The 18,018-nt window shown below is 40.8% G+C and overlaps 1 protein-coding gene across 1 annotated transcript in view; it reads right to left on the reverse strand.

Annotated features, from left to right (window-relative positions):
* Positions 1-18,018, reverse strand: part of LOC141214196 (ras GTPase-activating protein 4-like) — a 274,525-nt gene that overhangs the window by 39,591 nt on the left and 216,916 nt on the right. The window contains exons 8-11 of the mRNA XM_073665419.1: positions 11,993-12,084; positions 10,142-10,259; positions 6,555-6,708; positions 3,504-3,568 (exon numbers count right to left, since the gene is read on the reverse strand). Of these exons, the coding sequence (XP_073521520.1) occupies positions 3,504-3,568; positions 6,555-6,708; positions 10,142-10,259; positions 11,993-12,084 (429 nt within the window). The remainder of the gene's footprint in view (positions 1-3,503; positions 3,569-6,554; positions 6,709-10,141; positions 10,260-11,992; positions 12,085-18,018) is intronic.

Consider the following 18,018-nt stretch of genomic DNA (forward strand, 5'->3'; position numbering starts at 1 on the left):
TAAAATATAACTAATTTTATTGATCAAGATAATTTTAAAATATAATAAAACATGATATAGACAGAGAAGTTGTGCCAAGAAATGACGCCTGACCAAGGGAATATATGTTACAATATTTCAATACAGCAAAATCAATATCCTCTTATCATAGAAAATTATATGTCTTGTTTCATAGGACAGCCTTTGAATTGTAGGTCTTACATAGGTGCTACTATAAAAATGTCTATAGTAATGAATTAGACAAAAAAAATCATGATGATAAAAGGTGGATATTCATTGTGAGTTGCCACCTGCTACCAGAACCAAAATTGTTCATAAGAACCTGCGCGGGGTATTAATTCTAGATTTACAAATTGCTGTGAGGCAAATAAACCCTAACTAAAGGTTCTGTGAAGGTTAAAATATAATCTTCATTACTTATCACTTTATTAACTAATGTGCAATTTAAAACCACAAGTTTGTGTTGGTTCTCCCTTGGAATATTTTCCAATTCCTGAGCTGAGACTTTTAGATGATACTGTCAGTATACGTAAATATAAGTAATCTCGCAGCCAGAGAATTTTTTTTTTTCAAATAAACACTAATAGACAGATGTCTCACAGGGATATAACTCAGAACCCTTCTCAGTAACCCAGGCTACCCCTTAAATACCAGCCACTATTAAGGGGTCATTAATTGGCACTGCTAACTATTTCATCTTGTATAATCCCTCAACCAGTACAGGATAGACAGGTAACAAGGTAACCTGGCCAGATATCGACTGGTTGCTCTAATGATTCTCCCTATTCTATATGAATGACTATATTTAATATTTGATTATTAGTGTCACAAATCAACTCAGAATATGGTGTGGCTGTGGACCAACACCTTATTATATGATATGGACCAACTAACAAACACGGCTGATATAATTAACCAGCTGCCTCCCTAACTAGTTTCGCCATCACTGGCTTCATCAGGAGATTGAAGCTGATTTGTTAGTTGGTCCATATCTTTAGATCAACCAGTCGATATCTGGCCAGGTTACCTTGTTACTATCTATCCTGTACTGGTTGAGGGATTATATAAGATGAAATAGTTAGCAGTGCCAATTAATGACTCCTGAATAGTGACTAGTATTTGAGGGGTTGCCTGGGTTACTGAGAAGGGTTCTGAGTTATACCCCTGTGAGAAATCTGTCTTTTAGTGTTATTGTAAAAAAAAATTTCTCTGGCTGCGAGATCACCTATATTTACGTATACTGACAGTCAGGGCCGGCTCCAGGTTTTTCTGGGCCCCGGGCGAAAGAGTCTCAGTGGGCCCTTTTAACACATACCACAATTCATGATGCACAGATACGGCGGAGAAATATATATATAGTACACAGGGCCCAGCCTGCCCCCTCATCCTTCACATATGCAGACACGCGCACACACGGTACGCAGACATATGCACGCACACACGGTACGCAGACATATGCACGCACACACGGTACGCAGACATATGCACGCACACACGGTACGCAGACATACGCACGCACACACGGTACGCAGACATACGTACGCACGCACGGTACGCAGACATACGTACGCACGCACGGTACGCAGACATACGTACGTACGCACGGTACGCAGACATACGTACGCACGTACGGTACGCAGACATACGTACGCACGGTACGCAGACATACGTACGCACACACGGTACGCAGACATACGTATGCACACACGGTACGCAGACATACGTACGCACACACGGTACGCAGACATACGTACGCACACATGGTACGCAGACATACGTACGCACACACGGTACGCAGATATACGCACGCACACACGGTACGCAGACATACATACGCACACACGGTTCGCAGACATATGCACGCACACATGGTACACAGACATATGCACGCACACAAGGTACACAGATATGTACACATACAGACATACACACATTTTTACACAAATTCTTAAAGACATATATAAAACAGACAAATATATATACACAGTCATACACACTGACATTCACATACATGCACTCACACAGACCCATTACAAATATTTTTAATATGGGGATTGGGGAAGCCTCACTCACCTGTCCCCGGTCCAGTGTCCTGTCCAGCAGCTCCTCAGGTATGGGGCAGTGCAGGGCCCCCGGCGTGTCACAGACTTCATGGCCCTGGAACATCAGAGGGGCCCACTTGCGGTCGGGTCCGGGCCGCTCCCCCCCATCTGTGCAGGACCTCCGCTCCGACGGTGTTTGATTGTCGGCACTCCCCCCGACATGGCCGCGCGCTGTGCGGCTGTGTCTGCTAGTAATGACGCGGCAGGGGCGACACACAAGCACAATTAAAGGTGCAGTGCCGTCGACCCTGCCGCGTCATTACTAGCAGACACCGCCGGACAGGGCGCGGCCATGTCTGGGGGGAGTGCCGGCAATCAAGCAGCGCCTGCGTCCCTGAACAGGTGCCGAGGAAGCGGCCAGGGCCCCGACAGTGAGTGGGCGGTGGGCCCCTCTGATTTTCCAGGGCCCCGGCACTTGCCCGGGTACTCCGGGTGCTGACGCCGGCCCTGCTGACAGTATCATCTAAAAGTCTCAGATCAGGAATTGGAAAATATTCCAAGGGAGAACCAACACAAACTTGTGTTTTTAAATTGCACATTAGTTACAAAAGTGATAAGTAATAAAGATAATATTTTAACCTTCACAGAACCTTTAGTTAAGGTCCCGTCACACATAACGAGATCGCTAGTGAGATCGTTGATACGTCACGGTTTTTGTGACGCAATAGCGATCTCGCTGTGATCTCGTTATGTCTGACAGGCAGCAACGATCAGGCCCCTGCTGTGAGATCGCTGATCGTTACAAAGCTTCCTGGACCATTCCTGGGCCGTTGCGCTCCCGCTGGGCAGTGTGCATCGCTGTATTTGACACCTTATCAACGACCTCGTTAGCGATTCAGAACTGAGACATGTAGGCGTGCATAAATTGGACTTTTCCGCGCCCCTCGTCCCCGATTGGTGGTCGCTACAGCGTTCTCATTTTCCGCCGTGCATAAAGAAGGCAACAGAATAGCGATTCCATCCTTTGTTTCTGACCTTGTGCTGGATTGCAGATCCTAGCAGAATTCTCCGGGCTGTTGATATCCGTTCATTCGACTGAGTCCTGATTTTGCGTCATTTTATGCACGCCTTTGTGACACAGTACAGTCCCTATCAAGGTGTGGATCGTTGAAATAGCTGCTGTGTGAAAGCGTCCCAACGACCGCCGAGATCGTTAGTTAGATCGCTGGGGCGGCCAAAATTGTTGGGAAGTTCTGCATGTTTGACAGCTCCCCAGCGATCACGAAACGACTCTCTAGCGATCCCAAAACCGTGACGTAATAACGATCTCGCTAGCGATCTCGTTATGTGTGACGGGGCCTTTAGGGCTTATTTGCCTCATGGCAATTTGTAAATATAGCCACCTGCTAACAAACACATTAGGAAGATACAATGCAAATGGAAGAGAAATAGACAGTTTACCTTAAGAAATGATTCCATAGACTTAGAAGCCAAAGAGTTACTTCTGAATAATGTGTTTGGTTCATCTGTCGTAATTAGAAGATAAATACAAAGGAAAGTTTTGTTATAGGAGACAGCAGAACACCTACATACAGAAAACCTTTACCAACTAGTTATGTACCTTAGCTGTAAAATTTAAAGTAACTCAAGTCCCTTTTTGTACAAACTTTTCAAGGGAAACAACTAAAAGTTCTATTTAAAGAAGATAATGTTTCATTATGTCATATATGCCATGTTCACAGAAAGAAGCTATATTTGAATAGAAAGTCACTATAAAGAGAAGCTGCTTAAAAGTTGGGTTATTTTATGTATACAATCTAATACAGGTGCTTCTCACAAAATTGGAATATCATCAAAAAGTTAATTTATTTCAGTTCTTCAATTCAAAAAGTAAAACTCATATATTATATAGAGTCATTACAAACAGAGTGATCTATTTCAAATGTTTATTTCTGTTAATGTTGAGGATTATGGCTTACAGCCAATGAAAACACAAAAGTCATTATCTCAGTAAATTAGAATAATTAACAAAAAACACTTGCAAAGGCTTCCGAAGCGTTTAAAAAGGTCCCTTAGTCTGTTTCTGTAGGCTCCACAATCATGGGGAAGACTACTGACTTGACAGGTGTCCAGAAGGCAGTCATTGACACACTCCACAAGGAGGTTAAGCCACAAAAGGTCTTTGCTAAAGAAGCTGGCTGTTCACAGAGTGCTGTATCCAAGCATATTAATGGAAAGTTGAGTGGAAGGAAAAAGTGTGGTAGAAAAAGGTGCACAAGCAACCGGGATAACCGCAGCCTTGAAAGGATTTTTAAGAAAAGGCCATTCAAAAATTGGGGGGAGATTCACAAGGAGTAGACTGCTGCTGGAGTCATTGCTTCAAGAGCCACTACACACAGATGTATCCAGGACATGGGCTACAAGTGTCCCATTCCTTGTGTCAAGCCACTCATGACCAGAAGTGTCTTACCTGGGCCAAGGAGAAAAAGACCTGCACTGTTGCTCAGTGGTCCAAGGTGTTGTTTTCAGATTAAAGTAAATTTTGCATTTCATTTGGAAATCAAGGTCCCAGAGTCTGGAGGAAGAGTGGAGAGGCACACAATCCAAGCTGCTTGAGGTCTAGTGTGAAGTTTCCACAATCAGTGATGGTTTGGGGAGCCATGTCATCTGCTGGTGTAGGTCCACTGTGTTTTATCAAGACCAAAGCTAGCGCAGCCGTCTACCAGGAAATTTTAGAGCACTTCATGCTTACATAGTTACATAGTTACATAGTTTATAAGGCCGAAAAAAGACAAGCGTCCATCCAGTTCAGCCTATTTCTTGTGCACTGCAGCTATTCCGCAGCGTTGATCCAGGGGAAGGCAAAAAAAAACCATGCGGTATAGGCCAATTTACATCATTGAGGAAAAATTCACTTCCCGACTCCAATCTGGCAGTCAGATTAAATCCCTGGATTAATTAACTATCACTAAGCATAAGATGTAATTTTATTGTTCTCAAGAAAGGTGTCCAGGCCTCTCTTGAACTCATTAAGTGAGTTGGACATCACCACTTCCTCTCCCAGAGAGTTCCAGAGTCTCACGGCTCTGACCGTAAAGAATCCCCTTCTATGCTGGTGCAGGAACCTCCTTTCCTCCAGACGCATAGTGTGCCCCCTCGTCTTTGTCACCATCCTGCCGACAAGCTTTTTGGAGATGGAAATTTCATTCTCCAGCAGGACTTGGCACCTGTCCACACTGCCAAAAGTACCAATACCTGGTTTAAAAACAACAGTATCACTGTGCTTGATTGGCCAGCAAACTCGCCTGACCTTAACCCCATAGAGAATCTATGGGGTATTGTCAAGAGAAAGACGAGAGACACCGGACCCAACAATGCAGACGAGCTGAAGGCTGCTATCAAAGCAACCTGGGCTTCCATAACACCTCAGCAGTGCCACAGGCTGATCGCCTCCATGCCACGCCACATTGATGCAGTAATTGATGCAAAAGGAGCCCCGACCAAGTAGTGAGTGCATTTACTGAACATACATTTCAGTAGGCCAACATTTCAGATTTTAAAAACATTTTTCAAGCTGTTGTTATAAAGTATTCTAATTTACTGATAATGACTTTTGTGTTTTCATTGGCTGTAAGCCATAATCATCAACATTAACAGAAATAAACACTTGAAATAGATCACTCTGTCTGTAGTAACTCTATAAATGAGTTTCACTTTTTGTATTGAAGAACTGAAATATATTAACTTTTTGATGATATTCTAATTTTGTGAGAAGTACCTGTACATATCTTGTTGTGATCCTGGCTAACAGAATTATAGTCCAGAATAACTGTCACAGAAGTGCAAGCTTAAGAGCTGGAATATCCCAACAGTCCTTGGTGTGGCAATGTCTGCTCAAGTATTGGACTGGTGATTAGCATTTCACAATCTTCATACCATGCACTTAACACAACAAGGAACTGCACCACTAACTCAATTAAAGGAGTATTCTCGAGTTTGGACGTTATCCCCTTTCCATTGCATAGGGATTAACTTCCCAGTCACTGGAGGTCCAACTGCTGGGACTTCTGTCGATTCCGAAAACCGGGACGTGTTCAATCAAGAGCATTGCAACTCCATTCATTCTTATTGGAGTGCTGAATATCAGCCAAGGTCAGCGCTCAACTATTTCCAGCGGTCCCATTAAAAGACTTTTCTCACGAACAATCTTAATTTTAATCAACATTTTAATCAATAGATCTTTGAATAATAATAAATTCCACAATTGGATGTGTTAAAAAAGGTTCCTGTGCTGAGATAATATTATATCAATATATATGAATCAGCTGTGATCCCGTGCTGTAATGTCTGTATACTCTTTTGCTTCCCCCCCCTGCCCAGGAGATGTGGTATGATCAGACCATGTTTCTGCCCAGTCAGACACAGACATTACACGGTACACAGCAGGGGCACATGTATAAGAAACTTTTTTCACACCTGCAAAAGCGCATCATTAAAATAAATTCCACTTACTTGTTTTATCAAGTTCTAGTCTGAAGAGCAGATCCAAGAACTCCTTTGCTAGCCCTTGCCCCAAAAAGATTTTTACTAGGTTGGCCGCCACTTCTTGTCTACATTCAGCCGATGTGGTCTCATCGATCAGAGTTATTAAATGTCCACTTTTTTCCTAGTTAAAACAATTTACGTTAAGGATTTGGGTAAATCAAAGCACACATTAAATTATTATGTAACAATAGTGATCTAATATGTATGAGGGTATTAACTTGCCCCAGACAATTAGAGAAAGAACTACCAACTGTGGGATTTCAACCCCAGGTAGATCCTTTCTGTCCAGATACCTCCACATAACACAGGATTATGTCTGCAAACTTTTAGCCCATTGGCAATAGGGATAAAAGCTGCGTCCTGTACCCACTACACTCAGTGGGTGATTCTATTAACCACTAATTCTATTAGGTTCAATTACGCTAAATGGTTCTAGCTTTCAAGTAATATGAATTCTGAAACGTGTGGCTGTATAAATCCCACTCAAACTTTTGAAACCAGTAGGATCTGTTCACTATAATCTAATGTAAATAGTTAACAGCTATATTTTCTTTTTTTCATAATTTTATATACGCAAGTTTTATTTTATTTTTTTTTAAAGAATTTTTAAGCTTATAATAAAGTAAAAAATGTTTTGTTTACAGTCAAGTAGTTTTTCTGATAATCATATAGGCCTAACGTGGTGTCAGTTTTTTTACTTACCTTTGACATTATATACTGATTATTTAGATTTATTACTTGTCTACTTTAATGGACAGGGCTATTATTATGATAATGAATAGTAGGGGCCGTATTTTTAGGTGATTTTGCTCACAGTTCAAATAAGGCCACTGGGGGACATTACCACTTTTTTTGGCTATACTTTTCAACTGTTTCTGGAATTGCAAAGAATTGCCAGGTACAAAAAATCAGCTTTGTTACAATAGCTATTATCATTGTTAGGTATAGTTAGACCAACAGCAGCCTCCTTCCCTGTCATCCCAGCAATCATGTACCCAGTCGTGTGACCACCAGGATGTAACACCATTGCAGGCTCCCCTGCATGGTTTCCCTTCCCCCCCATGCAGGGACGGTGACATACTCACTGCTACGGCCCCGGGGCGTGGTCCCCTTCTGCTGGCATGTCTCCTGCTTGTGCTCACCGCACTTCCTGGCAGCGCGTCTAGTGTGCATGCAGGACCGCTTCCACGTTCTTAAAGGGGCAGCGCGCACACATAGTAAAATGCCCTCAGTGAATAGCTGGGAAACATTTAGTATAATGAGTTCACCTGCTGGATAACTCTCAGTCTATTACTGAGAGTCATCCTGTATAAAAAAAAACTCCCTCTCCTTAGGGAGTCGCTGAAGTAACAGGTTTCATTGGTATGTAGTCTCCCCTACTAGTGAGTTGTTAGTTCCTCTAGTCCTGGTGTGGCCAGTGTCCTGTTCCTGAATCCCTGGTCCCGATGTGGCCAGGTCCTGAACCCAAATCCCTGGTCTTGGTGTGGCAAGAATCCTGAACATTGTCCCCTGGTCCTGGTGTGACCAGTGCCCTGAGCATTGTCCCATTGTCCTGGTGCTGCCAGTCCTGTTCCCGAAGTCCCCTGGTCCCTGTGTGGCCAGTGTCTCAACATTGTGCCCTGGTCCTGGTGCAGCCAGTCCAGTTCCCAAAGTCCCCTGGTCTCGATGCGGACAGTGCCTGAACATTGTCCCCTGGTCCGATCAGTCCAGTTCACAAAGTCCCCTGGTCCCAGTGCGGCCAGTGTCTGAACGTATTCCTGTCTGAGTATCCGGACTCCTATGACCTATCCCAGAAGTATCTGCCTGAGTCTCCATGTCAGTAACCATTCTGCAATAAACCTGAACCTATTAGTCTGAACGGAGCCCTAGTCTGTGTCAGCTAACATGACTCCTGGGGTCGGCTTCTGCAGGACCGGCAACTGCCTAGGAGTGGTACCTGGTGCCTACCCGCAGCCCAGCCTGTCTCCACCATCTGGGGCTGCAGTGAACACCAGGTAGCCACTTAGCTACAGCCCTTACCTAGGCAGACCCGACCCTGTGGCACAGTGGGTCCAGTAATCCACAGGACATGCGGCTGCCTCTATCCCATACATAGTGATCAATGATTGTGTGTTGTTTTAAAGAGGACTTTTCACCAGTTTGAGCATGTTAAATTGACCTCATCATGAAATAGAGGCACAGAGTTAAAGAAAACGTTGTGTTCTTTTTGGTATATTTTACATTTTGTCATCTCCTTTGTGGGGTATTAGCTTTTGAAGTTTATAAGATAATTTCAACTATGACCACAGGAGTGTTAGAGATTCGTCACTGAGAACGTATACTTTTTCCCCTTCTATGATGGTGACTAATCATAAGTAGGCAGCAGGAGAAAAGAATAACTGAGTGTCATTACAAACAACTCTCTGCATCTAGCACAGGCATCGAGGAATAATGCCCTGATAGCTGGCACAGATACAGAGTCATGTATGTGAAACTCTGTTGTTTTCATCTCACAGCATTAGAAGGTTGGAGAGCAGAGCTCATAGTATTGTGAGATAAAAGATGCAGCGTGTCACATATACCACTCTGGATCTGTGCGAGCTTTCAGGGAATTATTTCTGGATGCCTAGGATAGATGCAGAGAGGTGTTTGTAATGATGCACAACTCTGCTTTCCTCCCACACTCACCCTTGCTTGTAGTCACAGATGACACTAGTCTGGCTCCACCCGCTGCTGCACCTACCCTGAGCTGACAGCCTTTATGCTCTGTGACTTCAGGCAAAGGAGTAGTCAATCAAGAAGAAGAAGGAGGAGGCACTTGGCGGGGTGTAGAGCTGGAGTGACAGAGGCTTCAGATCTACACCATCCTCTGAATATCAATTTAAACACTGATTTCTCAGTAATGGAGGAACAGACTGGCCATGTAAAGGTATTGCTGGACTTGTCTTTGAAAGAGCTACATGTACATATTAATAGTTAGGGGCAAGAAATCCAACAGACAGACTCCCTTTAAGCACCTGCCCCTATACATGTGGTGGGATAATGTTACATAGGTAATAACCATAAGCAAATAATACATGTCAAATTATGTTCTTACAAAACCTTGTCAATAAACAGCTCCTGTAACCTTATCTATAAAAAAATGGCACCCATTGTTTAATAAGTCATTGTTACAGTTTTAGTGCAGAGAGGGTGACACATTATCTAAATGAGTAGATTGCATACCATCACCTAATAATGCAGATATCAGATGGCACGACAAGTAAGTAGGCCTAATTATTAGATCCTGGCACTGAGAGAAAGTGGCACGCTGATTACTTCTCTAATGTATCCCAAGTTTAGATGAAGTATTCTTTGTCTTTTTTTTCACAATCACTTGAAACCAAGGTAAAATCTGATTTTTTTTTCTATTTTATGAACTGTGAATTTAAAACACACAGGAACTAGAATCTGCAACAACTTACATTTATGCCAATGACGGAATATAGATATCCTCTAACAAGAAACTTAACAGAAAACTAATACTAAGATGTAATTGAACATTACTTTGCTTAATTCTATTGTACTTGTATTACCTTATGAGATGTTTTAACCTCCTGACACAGCAACTGCACCAGAGGTTTGTAGTAATCTGATGGTAGAACAGTCTCATCACGGAGACGCACTTGTAGCTGCAGAGAACCAAGGTTTCCCCTAAACAGAAATGAGATTAATTTTTGTAAATATAGTATCTGGATATATTATCTATCTATCTAGCTGTCTATCTATCTATCATCCTTCACTTACACTTATTCCATATACAGTAAGGATAGCAAAATACATTTTGGGACCGACTCAAAGTTTTCAAACCAGAATCTGGCACAAAAGGTGGGAAAAGTCGCAAAATTTAGGCAAAACTTGGGGTTAAGCCAAAATTTTGCACCTTTGTGCCATTTTTTCATGCCAGAATCTCACAGCTCCAACAAAATGGGTTAAATCTCTTTCATTAACTGACTGAAATAAGATTTCTGGTGTGGCACACAAAGGATCAAATCTCTAGTCAGACGCTCCAGATTCATAAATAGGTGTGCACCTCTTCATGAAGCAGGTGCGTCTAAATCTAGCGTCTAGATCAGTGTGAACAATGCTGGTCTTGATGAATCATGTCCTTCATGTATATGATCAAGAAACCATCACATTTGTGAAACATGATTCAGGATTAGTCATGATCACCTAGCAGAAAATTTATTGGTGGCCCCATTCTAGATCACACAATCCCTTATCACATCCACATATAGGAGAGGTAGCTACAGTCAAGTTATGTAGTCAGCACAGCTAGCCAATACCTTAGACTTAAAGATGTTGTTCCATAACCTGTCCACAGGAAAGATGATAAATATATACGGTCACTGAGGGTCTATCTGTTGAGACCACTACTGATCACAAGGATGGAGCCCCAAACTCTGTTGTGTGATTGCAATAGTAGAGAGCGTGTGCAACCGCCAGTCCTATGGACAGTGAATGGAACAGAGGTTGCACATGCTACTATGGTTCCATTCCCACAGGGGACTTTGGCCGCACCTGGACTTGTGATCAGTGGGGGCCTCAATGGTTGGGAGTCCAGCAATTATACAGTTATCACCAATCCTGTGGATAGGTGATATTTTTTGTTTAACAGGGATCTACAGAAGATATTTTGGTTGAAAAACCTCTTTGATGGTACAAAAAATTGTATGTGTGCTTTTGCAATGTATTATTTATTCTATACGGGGGAATTAAGTCTATACGTTTCTGATCGTATCATTAGCTAACATACTTTGCAGCTATAGTTTATTTACCATTGACAGGGATAACTTTATTTTTCAATGTGACTCAATCAGGGCTCAGCATGTACTTTTAGGTGCCAGTTACAAAAATGATGCAAAATAAAAACACAGCTGGGGAGTTTTCCTGAACTACACAAACTGAAAAAGATCTCCCATTGCCTAGAACATCACAGAACATCGTACCATAATCACTTCAACTAAAAGTCAAAATGTCTCATACTAAGGGGATTAACGCACCAAGAATCAATCTTCTCTACTGGATTCCACAATGCTTTGTTATAAAGTACAGAATCCTTACTTAACACAGGTTGCAAATTTCAAAGAGACTCTTGTATTTTCTCTAAATACCTTATTGTTAGAAAGTAAATGAATACGCAATAAAAAGAACCTAATGTAAGGGTTTTGAATGCTTCAAGAACTGTTTAAGTGCTACTTTAGGTTTTCTAAAGGTCTGACATTTTCTTGGCTGATCTATCCAACCAATTCGTGACTCAATAGACAGTTTTACTTATACATTCATAACCTAAAAGAAGGTGAATATTATACCTTAAAAAATCTAGAATACAACGTGACAGTGTCAATAAAAAAATAATGAAAAATAGTATGCTGACATCAACTTACTCATCTACACTGGCTTTGGACTTTCCAGGACTCAATCTGAACCATGCCTCTTCTTGTAAGTCTTGCTGAAGTCCATTTAAGTTGATCATTACCTAAATGAATTATAGTACATTAATTTATGTCTTGCGTTTCACATAAAGAAATAGTCGTTTACACGATGAAATAAAAAATGTATCAAATATTGCATATTTTTTAATACTGATGAGTTTTTCCCACTAAAGTCAGGAGGAAACAGTACAATGATATTTATCTAAGGAAACAAACAAACAAAAAAAGTAGCATGACCTAAAACACTAGGGATTTTCAATAGTTAGGTGTGGGTTTAGGACCCTTACAGTAAAAAATAACCAGGTTTTAATTTAACTGTAAATGTTAGAAAACTATGGATAAATTAATGCTGTAAATTAGTGTAGCTGTATGGCTATAGCGTTGCAAACATCTTCCATCAACCCCTACTATAAATAAAACATTGAATTACAGGATCCACAAAACTATATACAACCCCTGGCAAAAATTAGGGAATCACCGGGCTTGGAGGATGTTCATTCAGTTGTTCAATGTTGTTGAAAAAAAGCAGATCACAGACATGGCACAAAACTAAAGTCATTTCACATGGCAAGTTTATGGCTTTAAGAAACACTAAAAGAAATCAAAATAAAAAATGTGGTACTCAGTAAGGGCAATTTTTTTCAGACCAAGCAGAGGGAAAAAATTATGGAATCACTCAATTCTGAGGAAAAAATTATGGAATCATGAAAAACAAACACACAAAAAAACACTCCAAAACATCACTAGTATTTTGTTGCACCACCTCTGTCTTTAATAACAGCTTGCAGTCTCTGAGGCATGGACTTAATGAGTGACAAACAGTACTCTTCATCAATCTGGCTACAACATTCTCTGATTGCTGTTGCCAGATCAGCTTTGCAGGTTGGAGCCTCATCATGGACCATTTTCTTCAACTTCCACCAAAGATTTTCAATTGGATTGAGTTCCGGACTATTTGCAGGCCATGACATTGACCTTATGTGTCTTCTTTCAAGGAATGTTTTCACAGTTTTTGCTCTATGGCAGGATGCATTATCATCTTGAAAAATGATGTCATCATCCCCAAACATCCTTTCAATTGATGGGATAAGAAAACTGTCCAAAATATCAATGTAAACTAGGGCATTTATTGAAGATGTAATGACAGCCATCTCCCCAGTGCCTTTACCTGACATACAGCCCCATATCATCAATGACTGTGGAAATTTGCATGTTCTCTTCATGCAGTCATCTTTATAAATCTCATTGGAACGGCACCAAACAAAAGTTCCAGCATCATCACCTTGCCCAATGCAGATTCGCGATTCATCACTGAATATGACTTTCATCCAGTCATCCACAGTCCAGGATTGCTTTTCCTTAGCCCATTGTAACCTTGTTTTTTTCTGTTTAGGTGTTAATGATCTTTTTTTTAGCTTTCTTTAGGTAAATTCCATTTCCTTTAGGCGGTTTCTTACAGTTCGGTCACAGACATTGACTCCAGTTTCCTCCCATTGGTTCCTCATTTGTTTTGTTGTGCATTTCCTGTTTTAGAGACATATTGCTTTAAGTTTCTGGTCTTGACGCTTTGATGTCTTCCTTGGTCTACCAGTATGTTCGCCTTTAACAACCTTCCTATGTTGTTTGTATTTGGTCCAGATTTTAGACAGCTGACTGTGAACAACCAACATCTTTTGCAACATTGCCTGATAATTTATCTTCTTTTAAGAGTTTGATAATCCTCTCCTTTGTTTCAATTGACATCTCTCGTGTTGGAGCCATGATTCACATCAGTCCACTTGGTGCAACAGCTCTCCAAGGTGTGATCATTCCTTTTTAGATGCAGACTAATGAGCAGATCTAATTTGATGCAGGTGTTAGTTTTGGAAATGAAAATTTACAGGGTGATTCCATAATTTTTTCCTCAGAATTGAGTGATTCCATAATTTTTTTCCCTCTGCTTGGTCTGAAAAAAATGACCCTTACTGAGTACCACATTTTTTATCTTGATTTCTTTTAGTGTTTCTTAAAGCCCTAAAGTTGCTATTTGAAATGACTTTAGTTTTGTGCCAAGTCTGTGATCTGCTTTTTTTCAACAACATTAAACAACTGAATGAACATCCTCCGAGAGGTGATTCCATCATTTTTGTCAGGGGTTGTAGTATGACTATGCTTTTCAATTAAAAGAGTTATCCAGTGAAGGAAAGATGAAATTTATACATTAGTAGGGGTCTGACTGCTGGGACTCACACTCATTGGCAAAATGGGGCACTTTTATTCCCGTTATCAACATTTAGAATGGAGCAGCAGCACTTTTCCACAACCTGCTCTAAATTTATCCCCTATGATGCTATAAATAAATTAAGCATCAGTCCAACTGCTGGGCAGTCTTTTTAATACAAAACACAGCTATATCATCATCATACAGTTCTCAGGTTAAATGAGTACACCTCAACAGATTTGTCAAAAAACTTTAGTTTCCTGACAGAATCAACATTTTCTATGGTATACCATACTACAAAATACTCCCACAAATGTGGGCCATTGATTGCAGACAAGATTTATTATTTTGCACACCCAAAAAGGACATTTTCCTGACAAATTCATTCAAGACCATCTTGCAAAAGTGAGTATGAAAGTCTTAAGAGCAAAGTTAACGTACAGGCTTTAAAAATTTAACTAAGTAAGTCTAAATATTCATGAAACAGATGTCTAGCAGACAGATGACTATAATAGGGTGTTACTTAACAAAGAAAACCCCTTCACAATTCATGATGGAAGCATGCTAAATAAAAAAAAAAAAACAATTGTGTAATTGCACCTTTTTTGTAATTTCACCGCATTTGGAATTTTTTACCTGTTTTCCCGAACACTATATGGTAAAATCAATGCTGTCATTCAAAAGTACAACTTGTCCCACAAAAAAACAAGCCCTTATACAGCTACATTGATGGAAAAATGAAAAAAATGTATGGCTCTAGGAAGAAGGGGAACAAAAAACGAAAGGGCGAAAAATGAAAAATCGCAAGGTGGCGAAGGGGTTAGAAATCATGGAGTGTATTCATTTTTATATCTACTAATTTGAGTGAAACTGAAGATTTTGTAATGAAAGTTAGATTATTAACTTTACATTCTTATATTTACATTCATTTATAGGTTAAATAATCTTCTATGATACTCAGTGGTATCAAAAATTTGGAAACTGTTCTTGTGTTCAGTGAGTAAAATGTTACTAAGAAAGCCAATCCAAAGGCAAATCATAAACCCTGGAGTTAAGAAAAGTATAACAATTTTAAATAAAGCTGGTTATTTATCAGATATATATTCAGTGAGATTACATATGCCATCTTAACGACCTTGCATTTATTAGCTTTCAGATAATTATTACAATTTTGTATCCACGGGTGAGTATCATAAAATCTGCGTGCTGGTACAATGGTCCTATTCAGTATCAGACAAAACGTACATTGTACAGGGAAAAGAAAATAGCAATATTATTAGATAGACACATATCCAAAAATAGCATCTCATTTTCTCTAGCTAGAACAGCAATACGAAGCAACTAACCCCCCGCTGGTAATGCACAAAAGCAGCCCAACCGCATTGTGAAATTCACAGGCTGAGAAATCACTTTCCCTTTTCTAATCATTTTTAATTTCTCTTGGTGCGCTATACCAAACCCATTTCTGTTCTACAAGAGCAAAACATTGTTAAACAGCCAATTATTTCTACTGCTTCTTCATCGATAGCAACAGTGTTTCTGGAACTAAGGTGACTTAATGAAGACTTATTAACGCCTGTGATTCTATCTTTAGCCTCTGGGTTACTAAAATGCACATGTTTAATTTCTGATAAGTGGGTCTGTGAAATAGATTAAATAGCTTCTTATAAAAGAACTTTGCCACTTTCCACATTTCTAATCTTCCAGGTATATTTGACACTCGACCATAAATAAAGCTAGAAGTGACGTGTTTACAATTAAATTTCCAATTACATTCCCAATTTCCATCCTCATAATCTGGACAAAAACTTTTTTTTTGTTTGCTTTACTACTTTGGAAGTAGTGGGGGCATTTTAACATGTTAATACATTCTTTTTCTTCTTGATTTCCCCTGTAACTAGGGCTGGTATATTAGCCCCAGTTACAGTTACTGCCTGCATAGCAGAGCTAACTGAGTCTCCTAGGACCCAGCAGATCCTGCTCCCTATCTACACCCAGTGATCATGTATTCACTGGTTCCTGAAGGAGGAAGCATGGTAAGTGCTCCTGCTTCCTAATTTATATACATATGTGCTGGTTCAGTGCTGTATATACAGAGATCAAGAAGGAAAACGTGTTAATAAACCATGTTTGTCTTTTGTCCGGGAAGTCTGTCGTTTGACAGCTGGCTCCTCATCCCCACAGCTTCACGATATTATGCAAGCTGCTAAAAGCAGCACTCCCATCAAAGTTTTTATCCTCTTAATATATTGCAGTCATGATATTATATAGCTCTGTGTACTTACAATTGTTCTCTGCTCTTGTCACGGGTGTATCAGGTGTAATAGACAGTCGCTCTGGATCTAGCTGTAGAAGGTCACTGTGCTTGGCATTACAGACACCTTCTTGCCTTTAGGACCCAGCGGCGACCTCCCTTCTGCTGCTGATTGACATACCCTTGCCTGGGAGTTAAAAACATTCAGTTTGCTCCAGGGAATCGCCGGTGATACTTCTATGTACCTTTGTGCAAGCTTGGAGCACTAGCAGTCGGCTAGATTCTTCTCTGGTGCCCTTGGAGGACAGTTGGCATTACTCCTCTGGTGTCTGCTCAAGCTAAGTTTATCCCCTTTGTTTGTCTACCTTGTTGTCTTTAGTTTGTAGTGAGGCCTGACCAGTGCTCACCCCTCCCCCTCCCTATCTAGCACCAAGCTCTAGGGTCATCCAGGGCTTAGGGTTCTGCTCGGCAATAGGTGTGGAACCTATGTATGGACGGTAGGGTACGCAGGGTGATATTAGATCTGCCTAGGGGTCTCCACTCCCCCTTTCCCTAATGTTTGGGCTTCCTCCCCCTCTTCCCTTTGTGTTGCACTTAGTCTTTCCCACACCTTGACAGCTCTATGTAGACACAGGAAGTCTCTTGTCCCTGCATTTATCATTCTCCTCATCAACTCCTGACCCAGCTGCTCTCTCCTCCCCCTGCCTCTTTCTACACAGAGCTTAGAAGGATTCAGCTAGTCAGTTTTTAATCACGTGATGTCATAGAACTAATGGAAAACAGAATTAGCTGGGTAGAAGGGCAAAATGAGCAATTAAAGTACACAGTGCTATATAATATGATCACTGCCATATATTAAGAGGATACAAATTTTGATGGGAGTGCGTCTTTTAACTGCATTGACGTTTTAGGCTATGTGCCCACAATCAGGCTATAGCAGAATCCGATCACGCAGGTAAATCAGCATGTGTTCACTGAACATATGCGGAGTTACCGCATCCAATACATTCTACTGTGGAAATTTCTGTTGTGTCGCCACAACAGAAATTGACATGCTGCGGCTCCTAAAGCCGCACCGCGGGTACGTTTATGCGGTGTCAAATAGAAGCACAGTTTGCACGGGATTTCTATAAATCCATCCACTATGCTTCTAATGTAGAACGCAGTGTTTTGGATGCAGCACAGGTGAGCTGCGTCCAAAACGCTGCTATTACAGATCGTGGGAACATAGCCTTAGAATGTTATGGAAGAGTAATGTGTGGGCTGCCCAGATGTTTATAGTCTATGACCTGTCCAGAAAGTATTTAAAGACTTTGTACACCTTCATATAGAATATACGTTTTTGTTCTTTCATTTCTTAACTGTGAAGTTACGCAACTTTCTAAATAATCTCCATTACAATTTTTCTACCATTTTGCTTCCTCAGGGTTGGTAAGTCTTTTTATCTAGCTTAGTGTTTTTTCAAAACTGATACAAATAAGTCACACCCCCTGTTCCTAGTTCTGACAGCTCTCTTTGGACTCC

Source organism: Phyllobates terribilis, unplaced genomic scaffold, assembly GCF_046119375.1.
Source record: "Phyllobates terribilis strain yellow unplaced genomic scaffold, ASM4611937v1 Scaffold_2__4_contigs__length_985480577, whole genome shotgun sequence".
Lineage (NCBI taxonomy): Eukaryota > Metazoa > Chordata > Amphibia > Anura > Dendrobatidae > Phyllobates > Phyllobates terribilis.